Below are 21,824 nucleotides of genomic sequence, written 5' to 3' on the forward strand. Positions count from 1 at the left end.
AAGACCGATCCACCGATTACAAAAGAGTCTAAAAAATGTTAACGTCCCATTGTTTTGACCAACAGATCAACATTGCTATCCCTGGAGCCATCTGACTAATGTATTGTAACAAAATCAGTTTTTAAATTGGCAATAATCTGGTTAGTTAGATTGGCAGGAAAAAGCCAAGTTACATCCAAGAATTCAAGTGGTCCTAAAACTGGACTCAAGAAGCCCAGTATAATGATAAGTGTTCAATAGCCACAGGTAAGCCTTCACCATTTCCGCCCTTTACCTCGTACTATCCAATTTTGCTCTTAGCCATCATCTTTCCCTTTGCACAGATGCAGCCTTTTTCTAAACGGACTTATCAGGACTCCTCATTCGCTCCCTGGATCTCGCAAAGAACAGAGGGACAAAACTAATTTGGACAAAAAGAAGGGATGCATTAGGCTTTGGCCTTAAGCCACCCTGTCAGAGGTCCAAGATCGCCCACTGTCCCTCAGTCTCCCTCATTTGTCTTTGACTGCGGGCTGTATCGGCTGGGGCCAAGGGGAAAGAGCCAAGAACGAAACTACACATCTATCAAAAGGCAAAGACCGAAAGTGATGCAAAAAAGGAATCGGATAAAGACTCAAACAATGCTCTGGCATGAAAATAAACAAATGTTTAAATCAAATCAAAGCTGAATATTTCCTTTTGGCACGTTCATATAGACATTTTTTTACTTAGCGTGGTTCAGTTCAGTCGCTAGGAGTCATACCTAGGAAGAAAAATGGGCTAGACAGAAATCTAAACAATATGATGTGGTCTGTCTTTCACTTTCAGCCAACTACTTAACAGCCAGATGGATTTGGTGCTGAATAGAGGCAGCAGGGGCAGCTTTGGGCCAAGACGTGCCAGGGATGTTTCTTTTCCTGCCAGCTCATGCACCGCAGCACCCGCTAACAAGTGCAGAATAGATGAGAAGGCCTCTTTTATGAGTCTTTCCTCATCTGGAGAGCCAGGTTAGCGATGTGGCAAGTGTGTGTACACGCATGGATGTGTGTGTTGTTGCTGGATGGCATCAAGACGGACAGATATTTTCCGTGTATAGTATAATAGATAATGAAGGAGACAGACATTGTATTCAACACAAAGAAAAAAACATCTCACATTTACATATGTCAATGCCTCGTTCTTGTTTTGTTTTTTACTTGTTTTTCAAGGCAACAAAGAGTCTGTGAAGTGGGACTAATGCACTAATTGAAAAGAGCCGTGTCGTCTCACACTCTTTATTAACACCTGTTCTCCACTGCGTCCTCCTCTTCCCTGTCTCCTTCAGCAGGTGCCACTGTGGGAAAACTAATGAACAGACATGTCTTTCTGCTTAAGTCCCTGGCTCAGTTTCAACACCTTTTCATGTTTGAATTAATCGCAGGGTGTCAGTATTGGGATATCTTTTCCTATTTCACCATGTATGTGAAAGTATCCTACCTCCTGTCTTTGTTTCCACACACCAGCAGGTGAGGAGGGCTGTCTCTCAGGTTGATGCACGTGAAGTCTCCCAGCGAGTCGCCCACAGAAGACACAGGTTTACCCGTCTCTAGGCTGTAGACGTGGATCTGAGAAGCAGGGAAACACATCAACCCTTTCAAATGTATAAAGCCCATTTAACCTACTGATGCACTAACACCATAGGCGGAGTTTGACATTTGCGCTTGGGGGGGCAAACCTTTTTTATTGACGTCAGTACACAGTCCCAACTATTGCGTGGGGTGCTACGGATACAGTAGCAATAAAGCCAGCGTTCACCGCACTGAGTATGACTTTTCCACATATGAACACAACTCGTCCCGTCATGCACGCCTCATGCCCGCCGTACACACACACTCATATGGAAGGGGCGGTCTCTCCCCCCAACAACAGTGTATTACATCTGTAAAACTTATAACTGTGCACATCTTATACTTATTTGATAACTACTATATCCCTTGGTTACTTGAACACGCTACAATATTATTAACCAGTGTCCTACTTAGTGCAGAAGTAGACGCCTTAAACGTCCCAGAAATTGGACGTTTTAAAAATTGCCGCAATACCCATTACTGCTAATTATTGTAATACAATAGCTGAATCACTTGTATGCAAAAAAAAGCGAGTGAACTTGTGTCCTTAACCTCATACGTCACACACACACACACGCCACAACATGCGACTGCTCAAACATGAAATTATTTCAAACAAAACATGATATTATTCAGATTTGTATTGTAACAATCATTATATTACATCTATTAAAATATTGATATACGAAATATTTGTATTTATTTTTAGTTTTAGACGTAGTAATGCTGTAACATATTTCAGCCACTCAATGCCCCCCCTGCAAAATCCGCCTATGACTAACACCAAATGTTTACGTGAGAATGACATCCTGCGTATGTGTTTACAGAGTCGACTGTAAGCTTTGGAGGGTGTTTACATCTTGGAACTTTAAAAGTATGGGATGAATTGATAAGAAACTGGAACAGGAGATAAGACTATATTAAGAAAGGAATGTAAGGGTGTTTGAGCGTGGGGTAGGCCGTGGTAGGGGTTCATGTTGTTTTGATATAAACAATGCTGTAACAGGAATAGGACTATCATAAAAACACAATAATAAAGGCATATGATCAAATAATGGTACAATGAACATATTAACATTAACTACACAACAATGAGGAGTGAGGCCAGATATTACAATACAATCTTATGGCATGTACAAAACAACTGAAAAACGGAAATAATCCTTACATGTTTGACTCAGGATCTGAGATCTGAAGAAGTGTGTTTATAAAAAATAAAAAATAAAAATAAATGGTGTGTTATTCTATAGCTTATTTAAAAAAATTAAAAATAAGTCTGTATAATACAATGTTGCACGCAAGTCAAAAAATATTTCAAAGCATGGCAGTGGTGCAGAGTATTACCTTTGTTTAAATTAAAGCAATGGACTACTGTGAGTGAACTTAAAAACGTTATCTTTCAAACCCGCCAATTCAATACACTGCACAATTGAACTCTACACACTGAGAATGGACATTATCATATTCCGTACAGAGGACAAACACAGCTTACTGAAGTGATGCTTTGCCAGTTAATTAAAACTAACCAGTAGTTCATTGTTAAATCTGGTGATTACAACATCAAACTAAACCTAAGGGCATTCTTCAATTACTGACCAAGAAGCACACCACCGCCTGAGGCTCTGTGGCTGCAACACACTTTCTTTCTACAAAACTACAATGATGTCATCTGGAGCCGGCCTAATTGGTCAATTAGCGGCTGGTGTTTTCTCATCCAAATGAGACAGAACCAACAGGATAACCGCCAGGCAAAACTTTGAATAATTAAAACGATGAAGACATTCAATTGGAAGGGGGGAGGAGGGAGAAAAAGAGCCAGAAGGTAGACACAAATACAGAGTGAGATGGAGAGACAGCGACAAAGATAGAGAAGTTTGAAGGAAGACGGGATGATGCACGCCTTGAGGAGGTGCCAGCAGTTTCTGTGCGTCCCTTATTTGGGCCAAGCAGAGCTTTAATTGTGCACCACCCCGGGGCAAAGCCCAAATCACACCTGACTTTGAAATGACAGCTTGATAGGATTTGGACAGCGGAAGGAGGTGGGGGGGGGGGGGGGGGGGGAGGGAGACGCAGAAATGAGACTCAGCCTGCTGTTCATAACAAATGATTACAATTTAGGGCAGATATTTGTATTAAATATCTGCCCACCTCGCCCACTAAAATGAAAAATGGCACTGAGGGAGGCAAAGGAGCCGTTGTGTGATTATGGGGGGGCTGTGGTGAGACTGCGGCAGAAGAATAATGGTGACAGACTGGAGAGGAGTTGTTGGGTTAATGCACTTTCTGGAACCCCAGTGAGGCTTGCAGACAAAGGAACCCTAATGGTGGCTTGTACTGGAACGTTAATGTGATTACTCTCTTTGCTTTAAAAAAGATTAAAGATGAGGCAATCATTGTTGTGGTTTTGAGAAAAGCTTTTATGGCTCTGTTGCCTGCATCGTTGAACACAAAGCAGAATTTGGTTTGGTTTTGGGTTCAATTTGAAATGTACCCTTACACCCCATGAATATTGATGGCCCCGTAATACGATTACATCATACTACTTAGTATTATTGCAATAACATAATATTGCTATGTATTACCTTTCTTCAATGAAAATGATGCAGTTTGTCTGTGATCTGTTTTATCCAATAACATGACATTCTTAGCGCATTTAAGATTTCTTACTCGGATATCTCAATTAGTTCTGATCAACTCCTGGCCATCCAACCTAATGATGAAGAAAATCAACACCAAGAAGTTTTATTTGAGATATAAATACTTGATCAATAATAAACGATTGGTCGTTGTGCGTGTATTGATACTATATTGCACCGCAAAACAGTGTGATGCCATGCGGTTTGCATTATTTCCCCTCCCCCTAATGGCAACCATGGGCAATGGAAAGCCAATTGCTTTAAAACGTAATGTTTTCACTCCAGACTCCACTAATGATTCATGAAGTATAAAGAGGAACTTATGAGTAAAATAACCAGCTGAGCTAAACAGCTTGAATGAAATCTGCAGACCATGATTCCCCATCCTTGTCATACAAACACCCACATCTGAAACAAATATGGCTTCAGAGCTACATTTGGTTTAGACACCATGTGGACAAACAGAGATTAGCACATTGGACCAGATGCAGGGAATGAGTTTGATGTCATGTGGGATGGGTGTTTTTCCAAGTCATCCCAACAGATTAGTGTCTCAAACGTGCTCAAAGTATACAGCAGTTGTATTGTTGTGTGTATTTTCACAGCTGTAGAGACAACTGCTTACAGTTGACTTTGATCCATCCCCAGAACAAGTAGAGTCATTTTGGGGAAGGAACAAGCAGAGTAAAACGCAAATCTTAATTTAGTTGTGCTGCTTGGTTCATTGGTAGTTGTTATGGGTAGAAGCTGTTTGCTATCAACAAAAAGGCTAGATGGATACATTAAAAAAGTAAGTCTTTCTAGTGTCATTCTCCAAGATAACCGTTCGGAAGGAGCTATATAAGTCAGAGAGTGCTGCGTTCTAGTGAGGGTGCGTTTATATTGCGTAGGAGTGTGTATGCTGTGTGTTTGCATGTAGGTGTGCAAGGCAGATTCAGTGAAGTGGCATTTCCCAGCCTAGCATAGTGGTTTGTCTAATTGTATAGAAGTTTATGAAAAAATGACCCTACTTATCACTTGATTTATTACCTCAGTAAACATTATGAGTCATTCTATATGACATAATGTTCATTATATTCCCATTTAGAGTCAAATAAACAATAAAGCAAAGTATAGTTGAGGGCTACCTTGGGATTGACAGGTCTCTACCATGGCGTTGTCCGGTTCGGTTGTTGTCCGTGTTATCACTTCATGAAAGTTTTGATTTTGACTTTTTTTCGGCAACAATGAATCAAAATGCCAGAGGATTTAAAACTTTAGTCCTCAAACCGATTGGATCGTAAATTGACCATATCTACTTCTTATATACAGTACAGACCATGTTTGCAACAGTCTATAATCACATAGTATTCACTTCCATGTGAGTTCTATTAATACAATTGACTATTAAAGCTATTTTTTAACCCAGGAATCAGCCGGTCTGGTTTTTACTGACTAAATGATCCTGATGGACGGGTGTCTTGATGCTGATCTCTCACAATACTTTTACCATCCCATTCATTACCAGCCGTCTGAACTGATGCAATGAAAGGATGACAGATTTTCTGACAGCATTCGTGCTCTGTGGTCGATCCACTGCAGTGGATGGATAGTTTGCCAGCTTGTGTTGAAAGCTCAGGCACAAGCTGGGTGTCTGCCTGGGAGCCACTGCTCCACTGGCAGGAAGGTTGTGAGCAGTAATGAGGACCTGGAGACTGGCTCCAACCAGACGCACACACAGCCAAACCCACTACACCAATAAAGATGGTGAAGGCTCCGAGACAAAGCCAAAAACATGCCAAAGTATAATGAAGAATCTTCTATATCGACAGAGAGATAACATGTCAGATTTTGAAACAAGACTTCAACAAATTCACCACTGATGCTCAAAGAAGTTAACAAAAATATGCCAATGAAGTTGAGTTCATCAGAATATTGTAAATTAAAACACATCAGTCTTCTGAGAGACAGGAAAAAGTGCGAGATGACTTTGTTGGCTTCCATTTTGGTAGATTTTAATTAAGCATATTGACAGTTTTAATGAAGCATATGTTTTCAAAAGCAGCTTCAGAAAGGTCTGGGATCACTAACGGTTGTTGCCAATTCATGCTTTCTCTCCTTCACAGTATGAATTTGCAGTTACAAGCGTTACGATAGTGACAGACAGATTCATTAAATTTGTGAAATATTTTAATTAGCAAGAGAGTTATGCTAATCATGTGAGAGGAGTTTGGGCTAAGATCACTATAGAAACAGAAAAGGGTTGTGTTTCCGGGCGTAAAATGAAACAAATCAAACCTAAAATGCTTAGTATGCTAGGAAAGAAAAATAGATGATGTAGATACAAATAATGACTTAATTTAGTAGAAAATCTGAGATTAGCTGCATTTATAAACTCAAAATCAAGTTACTTTTGCAAAAACAGACAACTACAACTACGGGATAATACTTCCATACTTTAAATCAAATTGTAGTTAGTGAGCAAACTAATGATTGTTTTCATTACCCATAGACCCTCAGGTTCTTTTTCTAATAATTGGCAACAAATATATTATTCTGTAGAATAATAATAAAAGATGTTCCAAGGTGACGTCTCCAAAATGTCTTGTTGTGTCCAACCAAAACCTACAAATATACTGTTTAAAAAGCTATAAAACTGAGAAATGCAGATAATTTACATATATGTATATATGATATATACTCATATAATATTCAATTAAATGAATCAATGATCAATAGTTGCCAATTTTTTTGTTTTTATCAGGTTATCAATGAATCCACTAATCATTTCAGCTCTCAATTAAATAAAGCAAACCACTATGTAACTGAAGCTCAAACACATCATGTCTACTAGTTTCTGCCTAGTAACATAATAGAGGATAACATATCATTCATATATTCATCCCCTGAAAGATGTTTGCCTGTACATCACCCAATGTGGCTTTGTTTGTGTCATGATGAGGTGAGGCTGTTGTTTCCCCTCACTGCTACTCTCTCTTGGTCCACTGTGTGGTGCTTTAGAGCAGTCACTGAATCCAAGTATGGCTGTGCCTTTTCTAACAGGGGATGATGTCAGTGGTGAAGCTGTGCCAGAAACCATAACAAACAGATTGCTGCACACACACAGCGTGCTCCGGTGCTACTGGAGGTTTTAGCATCCACTCTGCAGGTCCTTACTGCAGCTAACATCTGCTTTTTAAATGACAAACTCCTTTATTTATTCTTTGTTCCATCCATTAACATTGACAGAAACATATCTTGATGAAGTAAGCTTTGTAAAGCATAATGACTGCTGCATCCCAAAAGAACGGCTGTCTCGTGGCTCTTTGTGCTCCCTAAGTAAAGGCTCAAGAGTCAATTAGGTGCACAGGGTCCTTAGTAACCTCATATTTTTAGAAGCAAACAGATAGAGCTTAGGGAACCAAAGTTTATCAAAGTGCCCTTGAAGGCTGTAGTAATTAGGAGGCAGAGCCCAAAGAGAGCATGTCGCTGTTTAGGATTGCGAAACAAATCCCCTGCAGGTACGTGGCTTTCATTTCTGAGGGGAGCCAATGGGTCTGAGGGGACACGGTGTAATAGTGATCACACTTTCAAGAGATTCTGCTAACATTGACACGAGAAGTGTTAGTTAGCAATGCAACTACAATGTTAAATCAGATAAAGGTGTGGACCTGACTACAAATATTTAGTTATTAGCCAAAGGTTGAACCAAAACCCATGTCCTCACTGCTCTCCTCTCCATGAATTGTATTCCTGAAAGAAAAGAGGCATCATTCCATTTGAGCACACTTCATTGTTTGCCTTGGCAAATGTTCCAGTTGTTTGTATCATGCACCTGTTGGAAGCACCTTGGTAAATGTTTTTGGAAACCTTTCATCTCAATGAGTAAGGACTGGGACATTTTTTAATACTATTTTTTACAATGCATCTCAAATCTAGCTGCAGAGTTTTGAGGTTTTGCCATGTCCTCCGTCAACATTCCCTCCTTTGTTTGTCAGACGAGGCCTTGATACAGCTCCATCTATTCCACTAACAAACACTAGAACATTTCATAAACAAATTGCTGATACAATGGACTACTTCAGCTGTTCTATGGAGCTTAATCTGGGCCAAAGGTTTGATCATTCGAACAAATTAAATGTATTTGAAAGTTCAAGTTTTGACCCTGAACTTTGAAAAAGTACAGTGATGTATTCAAACTAAAATATGAATTTAAAACGTTTTTTCAGGTTGAATATCATTTTTGATTCAGAGAATTGAATCGGTTTCAAATCAGTTTTTTCTAGTTCAGATCGTTTTCAATTTCAAATCTTATTTTTTCGTTGCTGGTGTTGCACGGGGGGCGGGCCTTACCTGAGTGGGGCTTGGAATCATGAGTGACAGGCCTTACGTAGTCATGTTGCCTTCAGGTATCCCGACAAATATTGCTAAACACTTTTTATACACAATACTCTCGTATTGGCAGTTAATCCAAACTGACGCAAGTGAAAAAGTGATATTTGGCGAGCTGCTTTTGATCGTAATGAGCAACATTCACGGTATAAGAGCAAGAAACTTTGCGTGGTGGTTGCAGTTCAGCAACCACACATCTTGACATTTGACAAATGTTCAGTATGACAAGTGTCCTTGGGTTTCAAGAAGGTTTAAAATTCTCTAGGTAGTTGTTCATTAGAATCCAGTTAAAAGTTGTTTCACTATCTATTCAAGTCATTGTAATTGGTTTACTCTGATTGGGGTCAATGATGTACTACCTTCACCAATACTAGTGCTTAGATTTAATAAAAGCTGTGCAGGGACACTGAACCCACCTTGTTTCCTCCGTCGTGCATGGCCCAGCCAGTGCGTTTCACTCCCAGTGCAACCTGGGAGTCGGAGGCATCGAGGCAGGTAACAGGGTGACCGTAGACTGAGTGGAGGGTCCGCGGCTCCTCCTCCCGAGGGTCCAACAGGTACACAGCGTCTCCTGCTGAGAGAGCAGCCAGCGGGCCCTGCCGCCCCCGGCCCGGCACCAGGACCAGGCTCTCTACCTGCAGTACAGACAAGACTCATGTACTCAGAGCAGAAAGAAGAACTGATTCACTCTCCAACTTAAGCTTTTGTGCAGTTGCATGAATTTAAATTATATTATTACGGTACCTCGTTTTTTCTCTAACATTTTATACAAATCAAAAAAGTGTTCTCATAGAGCTTTACATTGCACATTTAACACAACAATCTGCAACTAAAGCATGATTTCAAAAATTCTAAAAGACAGGATTTGTTTAAAAGGAGAAATAAAGATATGCATAAAGGAAAGCCTATCAAGATGTTCTACATGTCAATGTGACATGTTCTTGTTTTGTGAGAACATCAGTCTAAAACCCAACAATAGTACATTAACAACCATATCCTAGAAAAGAATACATTCTGCATTTTTGCTTGATTAACAACTTATTAAACTAATGAAACCTGATCAATAAGAGGATCAATCCACATTGATTCATTGCAGCACTAGTAGAGCCAGAAACTGAGATGCTACAAAATGTGGAACAAGACGAGGGTGTTAAATGCTCCCATCAGTACTTTTTATTTATTTATTTAAAGGTGGAGGAAAATGTGTGAGCCACAGCCATTTAATGAAAACAACAACACATCAGTATGCAGCAGTTCACACATTTGAGGAATGAAACTTGCTTACAGTCTTTGGGAGCTGCGCCCTGCAGAGCGTCCTCCAGTAGCCGCGGTCGTCGGCGCTGTCCAGCCGGACGTGAGGCCCGGCAGCCGAGCCCAGGCTGGGGCTGTCGGGGCCCAGGGCCAGGGCCTGGGGCCTCTCCGGGCTCTGGTAGTGGAGGAGGGGCTCTCCACCTGTCTCTGTGCTCCACAGGTCCACACAGCCTACAGGGAAACACAACCCCTTACTATGTTAATAACTGCACCCTCACACAGAGAATGAAGCGTAATGCTAGCCAATGGGACAAAGTGATGAGTGTAATACAGCAGTGATTTCCAAGGTGAGCATCCTCTTAACTTTGCCCTAACTTATTGAAGGAAAGATGATGGAAAATGCAACAAAAAAAAAAGAAATAATACAACATGTAATTGGATTATTTATAATAACATCTGTACATATTATTTGCCATGACCCTCTTTATAATTTTATAATTTACGGCTGCCAGTCAAAACATCATTCATCAAGTAATAAGCTGTAAGTGTGACCGGTACAATTACAATTTTAAATACAAATGTATAAGTAAAACAAATATTCAGAAGATTCATTTCTTTGTTTTAGTTTTTTACCGTTTTAGTTTTTTAAGAGATCTTGCAATCATTGGGCAAAGGCTTTAAGATATATAATGTTAATTGGGGACCCTTGGGATGGACACGTTTTGGAACCTATGTGTTACTCTATAAGGCAAAATCTAATTAAAAAAACGAATAATAAAATAATTATTTGGGGAAATGCTAAATATATTTCTGTAGCTGATGTCTTACCATCCCCAGGATGTGCTAACGGAGTACCCCAGCATTAACACTCACCATCTTCATACGCAGCAGCAGCCACCGAGCTGTTGACCTGGACGTGGCTGACCTGAGGTCTGGGGACAGAGTTGGCTGACAGGCTGTTGATCTTCAGAAAGGAGGCGGTGGAGTCCCAGTGCAGCGTGTCCCACAGCCTCACATCCCCAGATGTGTACCTGAGGTGCAAACAAACACATCAAGTCACACTAACATATTTAATTTAGCTTCGTACAAAAAGGCAGATGGATTTTAAAGCAGAATTGTCACCCATAATGAAAAGTTGGCTTCTCAAGAATACCTGACGTCACCCTCTCAACACTGAATCATTCCCCCTCTCACACCTTCCTCCTTTACTCACTCCAACTTGTTGGGTTTTTTTTGTAAATCTTTGTTACATGATCTTCCCAATATTACAAGGGTGTTGTTTGGGCGAAACAATGCTGAACATCGAGCCTACTGTTACTGATGGTGATGATAAGCAGGAAGTGAAGGTTATCTTAGCATAGTTCACTATAAATCAACATTTTATATAGGTTTACACGTATGTAGTTTTTGGAAATATCTTAAATTAAGATATCAAATTAATTATGATATCTTGGCACTACTTATGTTAACAGATAAGACCAGGGTTGAGAATTGTCAAAATGTTCCTTATTGATTTACCCTTCCTGCCTTAATTGTTTAATTGCACAATAACTACATATTTTTTAATCTGCACAGCTCTCCAATTTGAATAAAGTATTTATCAAATGTTATTATTTATTGTATTATTATATTAGTTATTACTTTTTGGATATTTGTATTTTGTACAAATATGGTCTTTATTTTAAACGTGTTACAATAGTCTTTCGGTCCTTCTGACCGAAAGAACGAGATCGCGGATACAAGCGGCCGAGATGGGTTTTCTCCGCAGGGTGGCTGGCGTCTCCCTTAGGGATAAGGTGAGAAGTTCGGTCATCAGGGAGGGACTCGGAGTTGAGCTGCTCCTCCTTCGCGTCGAAAGGAGCCAGTTGAGGTGGTTCGGGCACCTAGTTAGGATGCCACCTGGGCGCCTCCCTAGGGAGGTGTTCCAGGCACGCCCAGCCTGGAAGAGACCAAGGGGTAGACCTAGGACCAGGTGGAGGGATTATATCTCTTCGCTGGCCTGGGAGCGCCTTGGGATCCCCCAGGCAGAGCTGGTTGATGTCGCCAGGGAAAAGAAAGTTTGGGGCTCTCTGCTGGAACTGCTACCCCCGCGACCCGACCACGGATAAGCGGAAGAAGATGGATGGATGGACAATAGTCTTTAAAATGCAAATTAATTGTATGTGTACACCTACTTGTTAATAGACCTGATTTGTTTGGTGTTAAAATGTTATAAAACAGTATAAAAAGACCATCAAACATTTTCTATACTAAAATATTTCATCTGGGAAGTTTCAAAAAGCAAATGACTGCTTTTTTGCATGATAAATACCATAAGAAACTGATAGATTTCTAAAATGCTCACAGGTAACGTGCAGTTCGCAGTGTAGAGTTCAATAGAAGATGCCAAACTATTCAGGGATATTTATTATTATAATATTATGAGACCTCTTTGTCCCCAAATACTTGGGACAACTTATATTTGTGGAGTTCATAAATCAATTAACATGACTGTACGTATCTTTGTATTTGTTTTTCTTTGCATAAATGAAGATACTTTCAGCATAAAATTAAAGATATCCTGTTTCCCCCTATGTTAAACAGAAGCTCTGCCCTAGACCTTATGCTCCCCTCATCAAGAAAAAACAAGCCCGCTCCCTCACACTCAATAAGCTTCTCGTCTTTCACTTTATTTCCCTTGGCCCAAGTCAATGAGTTCTCACTGCAGGAGACGACAAACTGCCAGCATTCCCACCTCCACAGATACCATCATGTCTGAGCAAGAATCCGCCTCGCAGCCAGAGTGTGTGACACAGTGACAGCTAGAGTGGCATAGATGTGTCTGTGTGTGTGTGTGTGTGTGTGTGTGTGTGTGTGTGTGTGTGTCTCATCACAGGGTTTGGCAGGAAATAAACAAGTGGATTACACTTGTTCAATTAATTGGTGCATCGCATCAACGCCGACTATCAACAGGATGATGAATCTCTCAAGTGATTTGTTCGAACTTTTGTTTGTAGAGGAAACTTTGTGCACATATAACAGCAACGTGCAGAACCTCAGCAGATTTGGCCTTTGTGTCCATGAGTGACTCTGAGAGTTGCTGGGTTAACGAGGCAGTCTCTCCTGTTGCCTTTTAATTGTCAAATCTCGTTCCACCGCTATTACAAATGGATGCTGTAGCTGCAATTGAATCGTTCTTGATTTATCTTAACTGCTGTTGATGTGTATAAACAAAGTGAAGTTCTTTCATTCAGATAAATCCCCCTTTGGGTACAGATAATGGGGAAATGTTGTAGATTTGTTAATAGCAAAGGTACAAAAGGACAGATTTATGAGTAGGTTCAAGTGCTTTAATTCGTGTCAAGAATGTTTTGGTACACACTACAGTGAGCTAAAGTTGTGAAACCACTGTGTACTCTGATGAGACACAGCAGGACCGAGGGGAATCTAATCACATGACTCCGTGGAGACCCTGCACAGCTCCTCTGGGCAGACCCTCATGCTCCTGGGGGCAGACCATCATGCTCCTGGGGGCCCTCACAATCTATCACTCTCTCAGACCAAGAGTTTACACACTCTTACTTAACCAACTACTGCTATTTGAAGGATCATAAACAATACAGAAATGTACGAAATGAGCCTTAAAATTAATCATAAATTGAACTGCAGAAAATGCGTACGAATGCTGTAAACTGTGAACATTAGTGGCTGAATTTAGCTGAAAATGCAGAAAAAGCTTAATATGTTATTAGCTGAATGGTAGCTGCTTTTAGCTACAAAAACCAAGTAATTGTGTTGCTGAACTTAGTGGAGAAATGCAGAAAAGTGAAATGATTTGAATCAAATTGTTACAGCTCAAATGCATTGCAATGACTTTGTTGAAAACTTGAAAGTGAAATGTTAAACGGGAAGAGTAGGAAAAATAGTGAAGAAGCTTAATATTTAAAAGAAAATGTTTAAAAAAAGGTATAAACAACAACTCAATGTCCTGAAATAGCTGAATAATTTAATAGTTGAATGGTTTCTGCAGCTGAAAGTAGGCTGAAGGAGTTAGATATGAAATATAAGTAGTAGTGAATGAATGTTTCAAAGATCAAAGGTTACCACGGTGATGACTTATCAAAACACCTGTTTACGTGAGCCCAGAGATCAAAGGTTTCCATGGAGATGTGCTGTGAAAGGAGAGCCTTTCCATTTGATCTGAAGGAGAAATAAACCTCTTAACTATAGTTTAAAAACGGTAAAAAAAAAGATCAAAGCACTCTAGACTTAATGAGCTGCGCAATACACACTCATGTTAAAATCTGAAGAAAGCCTCTTTGCCAAGCTCCAAACTAAGTTAAATATCTCAAAAAGTGTAAAACATATCAAAAATCTGAATAGGAATTGAATAGCTGAAGGTCTTGTGATCATTTGAAAGTTGGAATGAAGTCTCTAGCTGAAAGTATGTGGAAGGAGAAGCAGTTGGCGTAAGGTCTAGGTCAGGCATCCTCAAACTACGGACTCCGGTCCGGATCCGGACCGAACCACCACTGTCTCCGGACTCTGAGCAAATTATACTTTTCATATGTATTATCTCTCTGTATTATATGTGAGACATCGCCACAACGCATTCGCAACGAGTCAAAATGCTCCGCTATGTCCACTGCAAACAGCGCTCTGCATGTCTGACTGTTCCACTGTGTTCCACCTGTGTGTGTCAACGCTTTGGTCCAATCACATTCAGCATCCAGTCAGCGTTTTTTCCCCCCAAACAATCTGCGAATCAGAGGCACAGTAGGGCGGGTCTTCGCGGACTGCGGGTGGGGGAAATGTGTGTGTCTCTTTCAACCTGTCTAAGTCAGAGCGAGAATTTAAAAAAAAAAATTCAGAGCGAGAGTTAACAGCTCATCTAGTTCCATCTGTACTGTAGCTAGTAGCCTAGATTCACCTACTGGGGTGGCAACTGACACCCTAAAAATAGGCCTTGCCACCCCAGCTGCCACCCCGGTTGGCAGCTTTATTTTGAAAGAAAAGTTGTGGCTCATCGGACATTTATGAGAGAAAATCTCTAATGTCCGAGTGCAAGTGAATGCAGCACAAGATGCACGTCATGTAACCCCTCCCCCGGTCCTGGCGCGAGCGTGGACATATGATTGGCGGCGATTTCATTTTGAACTGGACGGCGCAAAACGAGAAGCATTCGGACCCAAGCGCTGAAGGAATGAGGTATTTGCGGTCTGACAGAGAAGAGACTGTCAGTGTGGCTGTACTCAGCATTGAATCAAAACGCACTGAAGCTGTTGATCTTAATACGTTTGTGAGGCGTTTTTCTGAACAAAATGGTAATCGCCGCATTCAGCTGTAATAGACATGCCAACTTGATGCTCTGCTCACGGATGAGCATACACAACTATTAAGATGATGACCTTACGTGTGTAAATATATTGTTTTCTTTGAGGGGGTCTGCCCCCAAAAAACTGTTTTAAATCCTGAGAAAGTCAAATCAGACGGTGTGTAAAACTACACTGCCCAGCCAAAAAAAAGTAACCACTTTGATTGTACTAGGCCAGTAGGTAAGGACATTCCACTGGATAATAACTGCAGTATAAAATAATGCATGACTGAAGTGATGGAGACCATGTTGAAGGCAAACAAAAAGAGGAAATAACAGGTCAAATCAAGCAAATCCCCTGATTCCACAGCAACCAGAAGAACATAAATACTGGCTGGTGATTTGATTCATCAGCTTTGTGATGGAATAAAAAATGCACAGTGCATTTCCTTAGCTGTGGGTGAGTCCACTGACACCACTGACAATGCTCAGTTGCTGGTGTTTGTGGGTTTTTATGATGAGGCAAAGGGGGAGTTTGTTGAAGATGTGTTGGGCCTGACGAACCTCAGTGGACGCACAAGGGGGAATACATTTATAAAGCAATAATGGGAATGCTGAATGAAAGAGGGTGCAGCTGCCTTTATTCATAACTGTGCAGCTCTTACACTGCGACTCTGAGGGGTCAAGCACAGACACAATAACAATGAAAATGAAAAATCAATATTTTGAAAAGTATGAAATATTTTGAAAAAGTTGAAAGTTTCCCATTGATTCTTGAAAAGGCTGAATAATTTGATATTTGAATGGTTTCTGTAGCTGAAAGTATGCTGAAGTTATTGAGAGCCAAAGTATTGGTTGATTAGAAGATTCGAAGAACTATAGTGGAATGCTGTAAACAGCATTCGCACTAACTAAATATGATCAATAATGACTTCCATCAGGAATTTATTTTTGCCGAGGGTGAAGGAGACAACTTTAAGTTAAAAACACTTGGAATCATCACATAAAGTTTCTAAATCCTTCTCCTATATCATTTGATATTTGTTAATGTGAAGATGTTAAAATGCTGCTCTTTCCTTACTTGTCATTCTTTATTTTACGTTATGATAAGGAAGATTTGATGGTAAAAACATGAATTATCTTTTTCATTTAAGATTATAATACTTAAAATAACCTATTATTTGTACTATATTTACTGAAGATTTTCTCCAAAGCAACTTACAATGAGTGCTTCCAAATGTCTAAAAACAAATGTTTACAGCATTATTTAAACCTAGAGAAATATTTGATTCCAATCAATGTAAAGGTCCATTTAATGTAGTCTTCTGTAGGCGACCAATCTCCTTTTTGTGTCAGTCTTGTGTTTGTGTGTTTTTTCTTTTACAGAGGAGGAGACCTCTAAGGATAAGGAGGGCTTCTGGAAAAAAATCTCCTGAACATAGAACAATGAAGTTAACCCAACCCTTTGTTAAAGTTTGGGTTGAGAGACCCTTTATGACAGACATATTATTATGCTCAAGAGACTATTATAGAATTTTTTACCTCAGAAAGAATACATGCATGCAGAATGGTGAAAAGTCTGTTTCTGGTAAATGGACTGTACTTATATAGCGCTTTATCCAGTCTTTACGACTCCTCAAAGAGCTTTATATACTACATGTCATCATTCATACCTCATTCATACAGAGCAGTGCCACTTGCTCTAGAAAGCTAACATTCACACACAAACTCACACACCGTTGGCCTTCGGAAGCAACTCAGGGTTAAGTATCTTGCCCAAGGATACATCGACATGTTGACTGCACGGACTGGGATCGAACCAACAACCTACTGATTGAAAAAACGTACTCCCTCGCAGCCACAGTCGCCCTATATGTGTACAATGCATTAGGGCATTGTGAGTGTTTCCAACAATAAAAGCTGTTATGCATCATAGCAATCCATGATCTCACTGTGCCATTACAACCCGAGCCAAATTGGAAGATTGGTTAAAATTGTGTCTTGAAAAGTAACTTGAAATGTTTCTGTAAATAAACCAAAAGGCAATCAAACATCCTGTGTACCTGTTATCTGACAGCTTTTAAACAAAAACAATGAACCTAATGCAAAGGTTTGTCTGTCAGTCACCATTGCATCAGTCAGTGAGACTTAAAGATTCAAGAGTCAAGGCTTTTATTGTCATTGGTACGTAGCTACAGTGTAGATATGTCAATGAAAATCTTAGGTCACAGGCTCCTCCAACGGTGCAACATAATACAAGTATTATGTTGAAGTGTGACATATTTGTAATCTAACCTCTACTCATCAACCTGTAGATTCATACAGGCATTTATGTGACAGAGAAATCGGAGGATGAATTCAAGGTGTGAGAGCAGTTAATGTTTATGCACATCAGATTACAGAATCATGCTTAAGTCCTTGAATCTCACCCAGCCAAGACGAAGGAGTCACAGGAGCTGACGTCACACAGCACCTTGCCCAGCTCGAACTGCAGCTGGCTGATGGAGCCCACTCGATTCTAGAGAGTAAAGAGAACCAGGCTGAAAACACTGTTGCAATTGTAGTGCAAGCAAATGCCCTTATTTGATTTCTAACAAAGCTATAGAGAAACAATCAAAATGGAATTATTTGTCCTTCCAATTTAAAATCAGAATAGAACATTGCCGTCACTGCCATTATGTTTAAAATCCACTTGGATTTGGACTACTGTTTTCTTTGTACTGTTTCTGATTTTATGTAAAGTGTCTTTGAGCATTAGGAAAAGCGCTATACAAATCCCATGTATTATTATTATATATTAAAGTGCATGACATGCAAGTTCCTGGTTTAGACTCTGACCCTAGGACCTTTTGTGGTTTGTCATAACCCTCTGTCTTCATGTTTCCTGTCTGCCTCTGTGCGGTCCAATAAGGGCCCAAGAAGGCCCAAAAAGTATTAAATATTTAAACTACTTTATTTACCTTTACATACCAATATGTATTTTATATTTACGTAATTATATAAATGTTTTCTACTGGTGATGTTCATTAAATTGTGCCCTTATTTCCCCAGACAAACTCCAGTGCCAGTGTTGAGTTTGTGTGATTCTGATTGGCTGCAGCAGGGCAGCTCGAGCCCACCTTCCAGTTGGAGCGCACGGTCTTGGCCGAGTTCCTGCAGTCCCGCAGCGTGCTCTTCCAGCAGGGGGAGTCAGACACGCTGGCCTCCTGATGGTAGCCCTCCCCTCTGCACATCTTGAACCACAGAACGCCGTCCTCTGCAAGGACTCTCCATGCCCTGCTCACCTAGGAGGAGATGGGACAGTGTAACCATGGTGAATGAGTCAGAATATATTACCAGCATGCGTCATTTAATTGATTTGTGCTTAACGAGCTCGGTGGACTGCCAAGTTGGCTCTGTGCACCATGACGTGCTGTACAACACAACATGTAATTTATTCATCTTGTCACATTAACAGCACATAAGGTAAAAATGCTGCAATTCTGCATGTTGGCAGAAGTGAAAGTTAAAGGTTCCCTAATTAATACATTATTTTTCATCAATAGAATATAGGCCTCAGATATATACGAAACATGTCTCTGGTATTGTTGGAGTAGAACTTATCTTGCGTGTGTGTGTATGTATATGTGTGTGTCAGGTTGAACGAAAAGGCCACTTTTAGGTTAAGGTTAATTATTATTCACATTGCCTGAAGCTAATGAGATGCGAGGTTACAACTGGGAAAGAGACCAGTGGTAAAACTCCCCTCACTTGATAGTGAACCTTGGTGATGGTCAAGAAGCGGTCAATGTGACGGAACGCCTCCAGGGCACGTGTGCGGAAGTGTAAATAAATGCAACCTGCTGAAAAAGTTGCAGACAAAGAAACTGGGAGGTGGTTTGTCATCTTTCACCAAGGTCAACCAATAAGGAACAAGAAGGTTTAGCTATAAAATGCTAAAACGATGTTTGGTTAGCCAGTATGATCCCAGGGTCTGCTCGAACTAAAAGTTATATTGCATCGAACTCTGTCTGCCTCCAGCCACTTCTTTTGAACCTGTTAGAATGTGATGGTATAGTGTTGAGGAGATCCAGATCTTCAACTGGCCCAGACCGAGATTTCCTCCAACATTTATTTGCGAGCCCAGCCAGGAGAGTGATGGGTCTCTGAACAGAACCTGAAGCCTGGATGGGACTGCTGAAACTCAGGGCAAAGGTGGCCATCTAAGGGTAAGCAGGACTTTTTTTCTAAGACTCTGCAGATACTTGTTGTTTCTGAGTGCAGTGTGTGTCCGCCCAGGCTAAGGTAATATCAGAGTTGCTCCACTCTAAATAACCTAGTTGTTTGAAATGTAAGTATAAATAAAATACAATTAATAATAGGAAATACTGTAACCAATTTGAGAACAAATTTAAATGAAACAGGTTCATTAAAATTATACTACCACAGTATTTTGTGCCAAACACTTCAAGCAGATTACAAGTGCTGATTCTGTGTATGCAGCTTGAAATGCTAATGAGCCGCTGCTGGCCACGTCACTCTGAGAGAAATGTGGTTAAAAAAACATAATGTTCCTCTAGAAGGAGATTCAGGTGATAAGGCGGGCGGGTGCTACCTTCGTTGGATATTGGCTAACATCACCAAGTGGCCAAAATCTTATCAGCTCATTTTCAGACAGGACAAAAAGAGAGAGAATCTTTTTTCCTGAAACTTTCAGGGGACACATATTTATGGAAAACACAAGTTACCAGAGGGACTCTGGAATACTAAATGTTTGCTCCTCTTAAAGCCATTGTGGTGTGTCTTAAAAAAAAGAAACAGCTGCCATCCCAGCTTGTTACCCTTAGCTAAATCACACTAAACAATACCTTCATCAAATCAAGACTGACACTCTGAAGGAGTTAGCCGAGAGTTGTGATTCCCATCTTTTTAGTTTTCGCCAGAGTTGTGATTTTTGTAATTATTATTAGTGAGAAGGGTCTTTAAATGAAAATATGATTTGTTTTCTGTTTTGTATGTCTCCATAGTCTTTATCACACCATGAGCCCTTAGAGTTATGTCGATACCCCAATGGGGCCTAGTCTAAAGCCGGCCTTTAATGGTTAGTTAATATTTGTTTTTATCCACAACTTTTATCAACCTCAACAAAATAAGGTGAAAATAGAGCGATTGATTTCAGGTGTCTTTATGACGCCACTTTTTTCTTTTGTTATATGATTAAAGCTTTTATCAGAAAAAGCTCCACCACAGCAGCTTACCTGTGCACATCGGCCCAGCTCAGTACAGTTGAGATTTCGGAATATTTTCAGGGCTAACTCATACGGCAGCTCGATATCAAAGAAGGGAATGTCGTTGACTTCATTCTGCAAAAGAAAGAAATACAACAAACATGTTATACTGATTTGATTCTGGTCAACCAACATCATCATCATCATCATCATCATCATCATCATCCATCATCATCATACCAGGTCCTGAATAAGTTGATCCAAAAGCTCTTCTTCTTTCTTGACTTTTCTCTGAGGCTGCTGCTGTTGCTTTTGTTTTTGCTGCAGGGATTTGCTGCAGGCGTTGGTCATGTTTTGATACTGCCTCTTTCTCCTGGTTCTCTCCTCCTGAATCCTGTCCAGCAGGGGACTGGTCCTCCCATCCAGCAAACTCCGTGCAATGGACACATACTCAGGCTGATCCTCTGTATCTGAGGCATCATCAGTGCATTCCCTTTCTGTTAGCTTTGAAGTACTATCGGCTGTGTTGAGATATTTTGAGTCTTCAAAATACCTTTTTCTCAAGTCTCCCTGACCTGACTGACTAGGAACATCCGAGGAAGGGGCACAAACAAGTCGCTCCTCGTCGTTTTTACTAGTTAGTTCTTCTTTCCAACTCTCCCTGAACGCAGCAAGTTCTTCCTCGGCCATATTTCTTAATCATAGTTGATCAAATATAAATTAGCAGGGTTAAAATCGTTATCATATGTATGTTTTAGTTATATATACCAGTTGTAATGGTATATCGGCACCGACACCAAAGCGCAAAACAAGCACGTGTCCTTCTATATAAACAGTCCGACGAGCGACAACGCGCTGCTGTTCAAAAGTTCCGCTTATTTTCTATTCCGCAGTTTTATTATAGACTCGAACATATTCATGGCAGATATGTGTTTGTTTTTCTCTTGCCACAACAAGCAATTGTTCTCAATGTGAAAAACATATATTTAATGTCATTGGTTATGTGTGAAAAAACAAAAATAATTGCATATTTTACAGTAAACAGAAATACTAAAGAGAACACAATGTCCCAGAGCACCCTACAACAAAGACTCATCGGACCATACCAGACAGGAGAGATTCAAGAGTTAACCATTGTATCTCTCTTTGGGAAAAGATGATGTAAACCACACACCATGTGACAATGTAATGAATAATACAGTAGATGGGGAGAGAAAGGGAGATAAAGGGGGGACGCAAACACAGTCAAGGTTTGATGAGAGAAGAGAAGGAGGGTCATATATTATCAAGACGTATACAGAGACTGGTTGTTCTTTCAGGGAAAGATGTGCTGGCTGCCGATAGACCAGCATTTGCTCCAGCCCGGTGACACCACCTGCAATGCCCGCCTACCCTCGCCGTGCTCGGTGGCTCAGCTATTGGCTTCTCGCCTGCGGAGGATCGGGGACCAGCTGGAGAAAAGCTGGACGGACGGGGAGAC

General features: G+C 40.5%; 1 protein-coding gene across 1 annotated transcript in view; it reads right to left on the minus strand.

The window, feature by feature from the left end:
- Nucleotides 1–21,192, minus strand: part of fbxw8 (F-box and WD repeat domain containing 8) — a 27,021-nt gene extending 5,829 nt beyond the window's left edge. The window contains exons 1-8 of the mRNA XM_034225202.1: nucleotides 20,585–21,192; nucleotides 20,375–20,479; nucleotides 18,257–18,421; nucleotides 17,567–17,655; nucleotides 10,718–10,875; nucleotides 9,879–10,075; nucleotides 9,010–9,228; nucleotides 1,456–1,583 (exon numbers count right to left, since the gene is read on the minus strand). Of these exons, the coding sequence (XP_034081093.1) occupies nucleotides 1,456–1,583; nucleotides 9,010–9,228; nucleotides 9,879–10,075; nucleotides 10,718–10,875; nucleotides 17,567–17,655; nucleotides 18,257–18,421; nucleotides 20,375–20,479; nucleotides 20,585–21,034 (1,511 nt within the window). The 5' untranslated portion in view covers nucleotides 21,035–21,192. The remainder of the gene's footprint in view (nucleotides 1–1,455; nucleotides 1,584–9,009; nucleotides 9,229–9,878; nucleotides 10,076–10,717; nucleotides 10,876–17,566; nucleotides 17,656–18,256; nucleotides 18,422–20,374; nucleotides 20,480–20,584) is intronic.
- Between the last annotated feature and the right edge of the window lie 632 nt (nucleotides 21,193–21,824).

The sequence above is a fragment of the Gymnodraco acuticeps genome, unplaced genomic scaffold (assembly GCF_902827175.1).
Source record: "Gymnodraco acuticeps unplaced genomic scaffold, fGymAcu1.1, whole genome shotgun sequence".
Taxonomy (NCBI): domain Eukaryota; kingdom Metazoa; phylum Chordata; class Actinopteri; order Perciformes; family Bathydraconidae; genus Gymnodraco; species Gymnodraco acuticeps.